This window comes from Danio rerio, chromosome 1 (genome assembly GCF_052040795.2).
Source record: "Danio rerio strain M-AB ecotype USA chromosome 1, GRCz13ab, whole genome shotgun sequence".
Taxonomy (NCBI): Eukaryota; Metazoa; Chordata; class Actinopteri; order Cypriniformes; family Danionidae; genus Danio; species Danio rerio.
In genome coordinates this window covers 40,527,501-40,539,848 of record NC_141021.1, presented here as the reverse complement: position 1 = coordinate 40,539,848, position 12,348 = coordinate 40,527,501, and the positions used below count along the sequence as shown (strand labels likewise).

At 35.2% G+C, this 12,348-nt stretch overlaps 2 protein-coding genes across 14 annotated transcripts in view; one reads left to right on the top strand and one right to left on the bottom strand.

Annotated features, from left to right (window-relative positions):
• The window catches only part of cep44 (centrosomal protein 44), a 217,257-nt gene that overhangs the window by 183,269 nt on the left and 21,640 nt on the right, over window positions 1-12,348 (bottom strand). The gene's annotated exons all lie outside the window — the stretch shown is intronic.
• hand2 (heart and neural crest derivatives expressed 2) lies at window positions 5,659-7,531 on the top strand. The gene is given in 2 exon segments (NM_131626.3): window positions 5,659-6,674; window positions 6,900-7,531. Coding segments are annotated over 2 exon segments (627 nt in total). The 5' UTR covers window positions 5,659-6,146; the 3' UTR covers window positions 6,999-7,531.

Below are 12,348 nucleotides of genomic sequence, written 5' to 3'. Positions count from 1 at the left end.
ACAAATTACATTACAGAATGACATTTTTGTGTGAACTACACTTTTAAATATGACCTGCAAAACATTGCTATGACCACTTCAGAATAGCAATATTGTCTCTGAAACTGTGGCATAAACCAAGAACGAGGTCATATCCAGTATATTTCATTGTCCACCAATTGGCATCCACTGTCATGTTGTTGGCCATATGATGTGCTCCACAAGCATTTGCACACATGGCTCTGATTAAAGCCCAGCTTCCCTGTTTTTTTTTTTTTTTTTTTTTTTGGATTTAGGGTGTATTGCATAAACTAGTTAGTAGTATTGTGTTAGGGCCAAAGAATGTGAATTATGAATCTCATTTGTCTCTGAAATGACTCTGGAAACAAAGCCGGTACAAGCAGAGATTCAGGGAGCTGAAATTGCTTTAGAAGGTGTAGCCGGATTAGAGCAACATACAGCAGAAACACACATCGATAATGATGATGATGATGACTGGAAAAGTGAGCTTGACTGAAAAGAAGCTGTCCTCATTAGTCTAATGATTTTTTGCCCTCATTTTATTTGGGTAATGAGATTGATTGGTGATAACACTTAATGCGCTTGCAAATGGACATTGGTAGGAAATGGGCGCATGAATAGAGTGAATATAAGCAAGTCTGGTGTGTCAATGGATGAGTTGTATTAGTGTCTATTACACAAAGGCTCATTTCCCACATGTGTCAGGTGTGCTGCTCATATTACAGTCTGTAAGGCTTTAACATTGACCTCCATGGTATGAAACGGACAGCAGTCTGATCGAGAGGCACGTGAAGATTAACCCTCTACTCAGATCAGCTTTTTTCTCACACGTTTCTGCTTTACGTAATAAGAGAGTAACTCAAGAGGGCAAGAAACAATAGAAGGGTTGACCTCGTGTTTGCGTACGTGTGTGCGATGAAAGGAAACGAGTGTTGGTGAAGGAGAGGTGAGGAGACTTTGAACTATCAAAAACAGCATGAGAAAAAAGAGGGATGAAAACAGAAGTGGGTGGTGATGGAAAGATGAAGAGGAGGAGGGAAAAAAGACCAACATTTGCAGTCCATGGGGAAGTCTGAAAAAACATATGAAGAGAATGAAGATACAGTAACTTGAAGAAGAATTGAGATAGTGGCTATGGTTCGAAGTTTTAACATCATCTGAAGCCGGTAAAACCGGACTATGCACAAATATACTTCAGAACTGGGTTTCTGGGAGCTCCAGAGTGCATCGTTCAGACTGGCTCTGAAAGCGAGGATGAGATATTATGTGTTAGGGGGTGAACAGGTGTTATAAGACATGAGCTTCTGAGTGATGATTAGTTAAGATAAGAATTATGGATGGGTTGGAGAAAAGGAAAAGAGTGACAGGAAAGAGAGAGGAGGGTTCTCAAGGTTGAATGCTTGATAATTGATTGCAAGAATTTGCAAGAGCTACAGCTGCTGACAAAAGTGATGGGTTGTGGCATCTAAAGTGCACATGGATGTAGCTGTGAACACGGTCTCGGTGATATGGAAATTTATAAAAAAAAGTACACTGGTCACAGACATTATTATTGTTATATATGTATTATAATAACCCTTCACAAACTGTTAATTTATGTCCAAGAAACTGAAATTATCACTTTTTTCAATAGGAATATAAAACAACTAAATATGACAAATTTTTAATTAAAGGTTTTTTTTTTTTTGTTGTTGCTGTTGTTGTATAAATGTTATATATGTATTTTGATTTCACTTGACATTCTCCTGACTATAAGACAATTTGCAAGTATGTGAGAAATAACACGAACCCTAACCTTTCTGTCTACAAATTTTATAATGTGAATTATTTAGCATATAGTCGCAAAGCTACTTAAAAATCAACAAAATGTGTAATGAAAAATGAGGTTATACCTGTATTTAATTTATATGTAAATATCTGTTATGTATTTATGTCTTTATTTGTTTAATTAAAGTTAAAAGGCACAAAATTTACAGTTTTAAAGCCATACTAAGAGCCGTTTTGGATTGCCAGATGAACCTTTCAAAAAAAGTTACATTTTAAATCATTTATTTTTCTTAGCATGAAGAACATTTTAATAACATAAATGGTCCTTATCCATCATAAAGAACATTTTGTGTGATTAAAAAGTGGAAGGATATTAAAAGTTTTTCATTATCAGTCCAAACAAAAACCATTATTTCTGCAGCATTTTATTTATGTTGCTCGTATAAAGTGTCCATATTTAAAACATGGTTATATATATATAACTAATTATTAAAGTAAATTAAACGTCCCTTAAATAAATAATTATCACAATTTAATACATTAATAAATATCCTTCTTGCGTAAAAATCTAAAATGTGTATGGAAATCAATCGATCGAAAATAAACTAAGAAAATGCATTTTAATATAAAAGTGAAATGTACGACTTTCCCCCTTTATTTTGCAGAAGTGCTTTTTAATAAATAGTCTAAAAATACATTATAGTTATATTATATCAATTGAACAGGGAAAGAAAGAAAGAAAGAAAGAAAGAAAGAAAGAAAGAAAGAAAGAAAGAAAGAAAGAAAGAAAGAAAGAAAGAAAGAAAGAAAGAAAGAAAGAAAGAAAGAAATGTGTGTGCCGCGTCGCAAATAAGTTCACCGCATGTTTGGAATAACCTGTTTATAATGACCGTGATTCACGAGGGCAGATGAATTGTATTAAAATCTCGTAAATGTCACCTAAATCTGGCCTTTTGCCTGTTCCATATCAGTTGACATATCAGATAGGCTTAATACTGATATAAATTAAGCTAAGTCGCTTGTTACGGCTTACCTGCCGGCATATTAGTGGAAAGGCAGGGTGGGAAAACTTGTCAGTTTTCGGTGACAGTCAATTATCACAACTACAACAGCAAAGAGAACAAACGTCTGGCAGAGAAGTGGGGTAACGTGATTTGGGTGAATTTTCCGCCGGTGTGACTGAGCGGCTTTATTTTAAGTCACTGGATTGAGGAAACGTTGAAAATAGCACACGACTCTCTTAATGAGACCTCCAGAGGAAAGGAGCCCACCGGTCACTGCACTGACTGGGGGATGGGAAATTAGACTTCAGCTCTTTGCAAAATCAGGTATGTCAATTAAGAAAGTGTTCATTTTAACATTTTAAAAAGAGGCTGTCTAATGTCACAAAAAGAAACAAAAAGAAATATTTACTGCAGTTTAGCGATTTAATGTAAACAAAAACAATAAACATTTAGAACCATATATATATATATATATATATATATATATATATATATATATATATATATATATATATATATATATATATATATATATATATATATATATATAATTTTTTGTTAATGTATATCAAAGTGCGCGGCCTCCTTTTAGAGCATTTTCCATGGCAAATCTAGCGCTATTAAGAATTCTTCATTTAGATTAAAATAAATAATTGATGGTACATTTATTTTATCTTTGGAATAGATGCATTTAAATGGGTTAGAATTACTTATTTACAATTACCAATTACATTTATTATTTATTTTACCTCATAAATTCATGATTTACTTCATTCATGCTAATGGTCATGCATTATTCACGTTTTCATAAATTCTGATGACTCAGATTTTTTTCTCTTTTTTAATTATTAAGCAATTATCTCATGTTCAAATATTCGGTTCTGCATAACTTTATTTATTTTTACAAAATTCAGTTTGAAAGGAGATCAGAAGGAGGAGGAGGGGTATGTACCAGAAGTCTGACCAAGTGACCTAAAGGCTGATTATATGTCATTAACTGGAGACTCGGCCTATTTAAATTACTCGAGAACTTCCATTCAGACAGATGAATTACGCCTGAACCCCACACAACACTTAAACACGAATAAATCATGAACCCTCTTTGGTGAAATTTGTGAAATTTTACACAGGCGCGCGCTCACGGGCTCACACGCTCTTTCTTGCTCCCTCTCTCTCTTTCACACACACAAATACACACATTTAGTCCACACCCTCTCTCTCTAGTTCTTCTGCCTCTCTCCTCATCCCTCTCTTTCTCTTTCTCTCTCTCGCACACACGCGCGCGCGCGCGCACACACACACACACAGGATCTATGCCCATAGATATTCACACATTGTTTAACATTGCTGTTATACTTGGCACCAGGAGGAACACTGTGAACTGTCAAAATAAAACGACTCAAATGTCAGCTTCAAGTCCTCTGACACTGATAGATGCACGATACATAAAAGGCGTTAAAACCAGCACTGCACTGTATTACAATGTCTTTTGGATACAGTCCAAATGTTCTACCAGGTTTCAAAATATGTATTCAAACATGGATGTCGTAAAAAAGAAGGACCAATTGAGGATTAACAGATCCAGAAACATAGTTCTTGTAAAGTGTTTCGTATACAAACATACAACATAAACGTATATTACAGTCAAAACCCTTGACCTGTTATTGATGTCTACACTTTAATGGCACAAACATTTTTCCGCAAAACGCTATATGACATACATGTGGAGAGTTATACTGATTTATCAAAACAAACCTATTCCATTAAACTGGTGATTGCGTGCAATCATACCCGTCTTTTACATTATTGTATGTTACCCTTAATGATTTTTTTAATGAATTTTATACTATCCTAAATAAATTTATTTTTCTAAAGCTTATATTTTAGTTGCGATCGTATATGTTTTAACACATAGAGGCCTAGTAAAATGTACTGACAAGTATACTATTTCTTTTAGACTCTAATTTAAGATTAAATATTTAGTTTATGTTGGGATTGTTATAAGTTAAAATAACACAATAGGCTACTCTAAATTTCACTATATTGGTCTTTTTTTAAAATCTATGTTTTTCGTATGCATAGCACCTACGCAGTTTGTATTGGCAAACCGCAAACCAAGTGAAGTGTTTGTAGGCCTACTTAACGCGTGAAAAAAGTGAAAGGTCATTTTATACTCGACTAAAATAGTTAAATTTCTGCCTAAAAATGCATAGTACACAGTGGCTTAGAGGGACTGAATACTGTGGGTTTTCATGTCTGTGCAGTTTTCAAATCTACTGCCCTTCACCAAGGATTTTAACCATAGGAAAATGCTTTACAAAAAATCTAATTTTACAATTATATACGATAGCCTAACATTAATTTTATTCAAAGCGCCTTAAACCACACAAATTTATACCAGTGTAGCGTTAACTTACCACAGAACGTTACGGCATTCTTTTCTGTTTAACTTAGACTAATCCTTATACTGCATTCAATAATTTCAATTAAATGTCTTAAAGTATGATGGTGACAGTCACGCACACATTAAAAATATACTTAAACTGGTTTAAAACAAATCTAAATTTCATTGTTAATCTTGGCGCGCGCATGCGCGTGCACATACACACACACTGAGAGAAAGAAAGAACCAAATAAAGTTAGAACGACAGCATATATTACCAATCGTTTTTTTTTTTTTTTTTTTAAATAAGTGATATTTATTTAATACATTTTGTTTATGTAACCAATAAGTTGGCTGCTTTTAAGAGTTCGAGCAATTTGGAAGCGTAAACACCCTAACGATGTAGTTCATGTACCTCCTCCTCTGCAACGTTATTGGCTGAGAAGAGTTTTGACGACATATATGAACCCAAGCAGCTCAAAAGATGTAGCTGACATGGAGATCAAACGGCGGAATTCGCCTGCTTCTACAGAGTGAATCAGGCTGCGAATTGCGTGCACAACGTCGACAGGGATTGGAACTTTTTCCATCCAACGCTCCACCTCATTGATTCCACAACGTGCTCGAAATCCATAAAAAGTTCTGATCTCCGTAAAAACATTAATGACTATTAGCAATGGAATTTTCTCGTGATGGATATTTGCAGGGGAGAATTTAAGTGTAAGTAAATATTTTTTTCAGTAATAACTCGAGTGCCGTTGCAGCTGAAGCCTGTTTGATCACCCGTTAATGTTCTTGTAACATTTCTGCGTTGTCTGTGTTATGGACAAATAAGTAGGACTGTATTTATACTTTGCGCTCGAATCAACAAATGAACACTTTTTATGGGGAGACAGTTGGTGTCTGAATCGTCAAGTAAAAGTACGCGCAATCTGAGAACCAAAGCGTACTCCGTCTGTGGTTCGCCGTAGGGTATAGACAAGTCTGTCGCCATGAGTTTAGTTGGAGGGTTTCCCCACCACCCTGTAATGCACCATGACGGCTATTCCTTCGCTGCTGCAGCTGCTGCCAGTCGCTGTCATGAAGAACCCCCCTATTTTCATGGGTGGCTTATCAGCCATCCAGAGATGTCTCCTCCTGACTATACCATGGCACCTTCGTACAGCCCTGAATACTCAACAGGAGCTCCCGGGCTCGACCATTCGCACTACGGAGGAGTACCGGGGGCCGGCGCCGTTGGAATGGGACCGCGGACAGTGAAACGTAGACCCACGGCAAACCGAAAGGAGAGGCGCAGGACTCAGAGCATCAACAGCGCCTTTGCAGAACTCAGGGAATGCATTCCCAACGTGCCCGCGGATACGAAGCTATCCAAAATCAAAACCCTTCGTTTAGCTACCAGTTATATCGCTTACCTTATGGACATTCTGGACAAAGATGAACAGAACGGAGAAACAGAGGCCTTCAAAGCGGAATTCAAAAAGACAGACGCCAAAGAAGAAAGGCGAAAGAAGGAAATGGTAAGATCCTACACAAACAGAGAATAATTGTAAAATTCATAAAGTTCATTAAGTATATGGTAGAATCTTGCTTAGTCTTTGATTAGAAATCTAAAATATTTTCTGTTCGAAAAAAAGATTGTGTGAATATTACTGTGCTGTCCTTACCGCGGCCTGTAGACTGAAATGTGTTAACGTGCAATAGATATATAAATAATATTTTTTGTGGTGTTTCTTTTTTCGCAGAATGACGTTTTGAAAAGTTCAGGGAGCAGCAATGACAAGAAAACTAAAGGGAGAACTGGTTGGCCACAGCATGTTTGGGCATTGGAACTGAAGCAATGAGACTAAAGCAAAAGACGAAATGAGGCCATCTGAACTCATTTTTAGTTGTTCTCTCACTTTATTTAATGGAATATTTATGTGCAATTTCCCACTACGGACATTGGATATTTGAGGAAAAACCATTCCATTTTAGAAGGAGGATACTCTCTTGGTAAGATATTGTGTGTTGCTGTCTGATATTGGTTAATTATTGTTCGTTTTCTTGTCCCATTATGAATCAAACCGAGATATCTGCCACTAAGGAGTACTACGTGAAGTTCTGTCTCTTTTTGTCTCTCTATCACGTTCATTATCTATTTCTGTCTCTCTCGCTCTCCTTTAATTATAAGGAAGACTAGTCCATGTTATGATACAGTAAATCTTTTATTTGAAAATGTCTTGAAGTGTTATGATGTCATTTTGTGGTCGTACAATTCTGGTGTCTGAAACAACTGTCCATTCAGTGCACTTCCGTCCGAAGACACAAACTTTTAATATTGGAGATGTAAACAATGTAATTAATTCAATAAACCACTGTGTTTTTATTGATCTTAGACCCTTTCTTGTATTGAAATTTAATTTAACATATTGCATTTAGAAAATGACACATTTAATGAGTATTCACAAAATATGAGTGATGCAGGCAAAACTGAGTCAATAGCTTATAAACTATTAATGCTGGCCGATTCAGGGCCTAGAGAAACTGTTGAACATATTTTCAATTAAACTTACACTGACGTGACAGTCAAATCAAACACCACTCACGCGATGCATAACCAGCAGCTCTTTAAGCACAAACAGAACGATTCCCACACACAACCCATACGGTGTTATGTTTCGAGATATACAGGCTTTTAAAAGTAAGAGTTTTAAAGACACATGTTTGTCTTTGATAAAAGTGCTGTATGGGTATCAGCAATGTGGCTGCATGCTGTGCATAATTTGCCGATTTATTTTTATGCTTACAACACTATTACATAAATAAATAAAAAAAATACTGTTTCAAATAAATAAATAGCTATTGCTAGCAGTGGCAAAAACGGGCAATTTTTCACAAACATCGTTACTATTTGTTGCTACTTAAACCGTGTTGTTCCAAATCAAATTTGAGCAAATATTTAAATTATTTATTTAGTTTTAAGTGTTTGTCCATGTTTAGGATAAACAACTGGTTTAAAACAACCTAGGGTTTTTTTCAATGTATAAAAGAAGAAAATAAAGTTATAAATACTATTTATTATTATCTTAAAATACGATTAGTGTTTTTAAAGCATAGGCATTTGTAATGTAGGCTATATGATTAGAACACAAAATTAAGGCAATAAAATAATCAAAGCGTATATAGCTAAATAGCTGATATTCTTTCTGCAGCAGGTGTCAATCTAAGGTAAAATCAAAATCAAAATGACAATTCGCTTTCATTACTGCAGCTTAGAAATTATAGCCTATAGCGTCCATAGCGTGCACTTATAGGCCTATTTAGTCTACATACACACACATATATGAAACTAACAGTATTTTACTTTCAATAAACAGTTATAACTTTGACAGGGCAATGTTCGTATAATAACAATATTAATAATAAATAGCCTATATTATTAAAACCTGAAATATTGTGTTTAAAACGATAACATGTAATAGAAACGTGCAGGAATTTTAGTTCCATAACTGTTAAAAGAAATTAATAAGTAGACTAACTGGAGCCAGTGGAAAATGCCCAAATGACGTTAACAACAAAATACGGAGGAGGGCCAGACTTTGCCGGAGCAACGGCCAAGCTCGTATGTGCAAATGATTGATAGCGTGCCGATCAAAATGCGCAGCTGAATCTCCCCACTGGGTTGAAGGGGTTTAGCATCACTACTTTTCAAACCAAATTTTGGCAATGACCATAACAATTGAGTCAGCGTCAGAAAGAACTATGGCGTAATGTAATGACGTCATTAATTTAGACCTATTACATATTCCTATTTTTTAAGTATTCTGTTTATATTTACAAAACATTCTTTACAACATCTTTCTCTGTTTCTTACAGCCTTATAGTCTTTTTACTATTATGGGCTAATGTGCTCTGTTGGTTTAGGCTTTAAGAAACTTTTCGTCTTAGCATTTTTTTTTACGCAGACATGCAATTAATCTGACATCTCAGAGTAAATCTGTTAAGATAGGAAGACACACCGACGATTTAAGACCCAACAATGCTTTAAATTACCGTTTGCTTTACCTTGCATTGTCTAATTCTACAGGTCCTGTGCGCTAATAATTGTAGATAATTTGTTGAGAGTGTCAAGATGGCGTCTCTGATAAAATTATCCGTCCGAACTCCCTTGATTAAGAATACAGATAATACTGTGACCTCATTGTGACCTGATTCTGCTGCTGCTGTAACATGAATGGCTCTCCAAATGGAAGAGAACACATATCTTACATTCGACACCATGATTTCTGAAGGCCCAAAGTACTTATTTCCTCTGGCGCAAAGCAAACGAAGTCGTCTAATCCTAGCATATCTTATACAAGTTCGTTGGTATTGATCCTTATATCTTTGACTTTACATCACATCGTGTCCTGTATGATTATATATAAAGCTTCCTGACAGCAAAAACGACGACATATTTCCAGTATGCCCAGTGTTCTTTATTTCAACTTGGCTAGCCAATGACATTAGATACTTCGCAGCCAAAAATCAAATTGACGTTGTCTCTTACATGGAATTATCTGAAACTTCAAATCACCAAGTTCTTAAGAATATACAAGGTCGTATAATATTTTAGAGCATGCACCAAGCAACATTTCATTCTTGGTATTACAAACATCTGTAAACCATTAACTCATAAGGCCCTCCTCCGTTTTTTTTCTGTCTGCAGCAATGGCTGGTATAGACATGTTGACGTCAGAATAGAGCCATCCTGCGCCTATATGGTTAAAGTAATCACGTAAGGCCCCTGATCCTACATAAAAAAATAAATAAATAAAAATATTTGTTTCAAAAATAGATTAGAAATCACTGTTAAAGACAAAATACTGTCTGTGGCTAAAGTGGCGCAATCATACAGCATTTAATAAAAACAACAATAGCAACATAATACAAGAAAAGTATATAAGTAGAATAAAAATTAAGAAAACGAACAAGCTTAAATGTAGCCTAAATCATGGAATAATTTGAAATAAATAAAACTTTACGTTTGAAACTTCAAGGAACGATTCTCCAAACATAAGTCATATTTTATATGAATAATTACAAGACTGTCACTCTAATAGTGTCTACTTTGTTATTTTGAGAACATTACGACAAAATACAAAGAAAACCACATATATATTAGGTTAATTAATCTTAGTTAAACAGTTTATGCATTTATTGCTATTTAGACCGAGAGTTTAGCAACAAAACAAGTCTAATAGCCTACTGAAATCGAAAATGTCAAACTTAGCATATACGTTTACTTTAAGAGAAGTAAATAAAGTAGTGCATGTTGCAAGTAAGCGTGTTTCAAATAAATGAACTATAAAACTTAAAGCTTGATTTTCAGTAGTTTAGTTTAAATCGTTCTTATTTTAGATTAGTTTTTATACATGTATTGCTCATATCTCAATAAACATTGGGCAAAGTGTATATTTATTATGTATTTATTATCCAGAGGTAGCAAATCAAAAACTAAAGGTATCTTTGTAGCTTATAGCCTATTGTCAGTCCCTAAACCCAAAACTTTCTCCTTTAATTTAAATTATTGACAGGACAGCAACACTGATCTGCTGAACTTGTTTAATATTAGCATACGTCGGCGTCACCGTATCAGATAATACATTGCCAATAGTTTCTCAACTAATTAAACAGCCAGACAATGTGCCATTCTAAAGGACTGCACTTTTGCTGAATGTTACTCGGAAGATCAGGCTAGTGCCCGTGGTGCTGTCAGTTGTGACAGTTCCCAGATGGAGGCCGCTACTGTATTCGAGATTGAGTTTCTCACAGAAACAACTCCCTCTTCTTCCAAACCGTCCTCCAAAAGTTCTTCAGACAGTCTTGCGCCTTGACTCCTCAAACATCGGTAACGCGGAAAGAATGAGCGGACTTTTAAAGGAATAAAGACCTTTCTCACCATCAAGGTGTAGGGTATTTGACATAAGGAGATGGCTGCGTGACGACCCAGAGGCAGGATCACTCATGTTTACTACGGTAAACTGGATTTACCTCCAACGTACAGTGGAAAATGATTTGTTGTTTATAGCTGATGGCAAAAAAAAAAACTGAACAAAAAACGCTTTCTTAATTTCTTCAATATTTTATCAACTCATATCAACATTTATGAAACTGAAGCTATTATTGCTGTTGTGTTTTCCCATTGTTGCTGTATTAGATAGTTGTAGGCTATAGTTTGTGATCGAATTCCGCCGCAAAACCTGTTTTTTTTCTGCTACCAATTCGAAAATTGTTTACTTTCGTTAACTGGCTTTGTTTTTATTTAAATCACGACAAAATGGTTTATTTGCATGACAATTAAAAATGGACATATTCAGAATGTGCAGTCACTATTAAAACACGCTCGATATGTAGGGTTGCTGTATTATTATTATTATTATTATTATTGTTATTATTGTGATTTGTGAATGCAATACACACGTTTTTGACAATACAATATTCTTATAAAGCGTTTTAGATTAAATCATCAAACAATTGCGTGTGCATGTTAATAATAATATTAATAATAATAATAATAATAATAACAACAACAATAAACCAGTAAACTTTCACTGTGCGTGCTAAACATTTGGTCTCACAACTCAGAAATGAGCACAACTCATTTACAGGTATTTCATAAAAAGCTTGTACTGCATAAAAACCGTTAAGTGTTGAGCCTGTGAGAGGAAAAGAAGACCTCCCAAGTGGTCAGGGCATGCGTGTCATTTCAAGCGAGTCCTCTAACACTCCATTTATCCCTGCGAGCATGAGGCGACTGCTCTGTTTTGTCGGTGATAAACATTAAAAACCTTTAAACGGGAGCATAAATCCAGATGGGGAAAAAAAGAATCACATGAAAACGGTTGATTTTTTATTTATTTATTTTTTATATAGACCTGTCAAAGATAACAGAACTTAGCGCCGAGATCAGATTTTTGTAAGCGACGAAAGAATTGCTGCTTTTTTTAATTAAGCCAGCCAGATATGCAAATAAATTCGGGTGCAAACTTTAAGAAAGTAGGCCGATAACAAATGAACAGCGCCGGGGTCAAATGCTGTCAGGTCAAAGTGTCATATTTTACATTTTATTGTTGAGTGCTACACGTCATTGTTGTAGATAACGAAGAGTTAACACTAGTTAAAATATAAACACAATGTTGTTGAGATCTATAATTGCTTTTTATTTGCGGT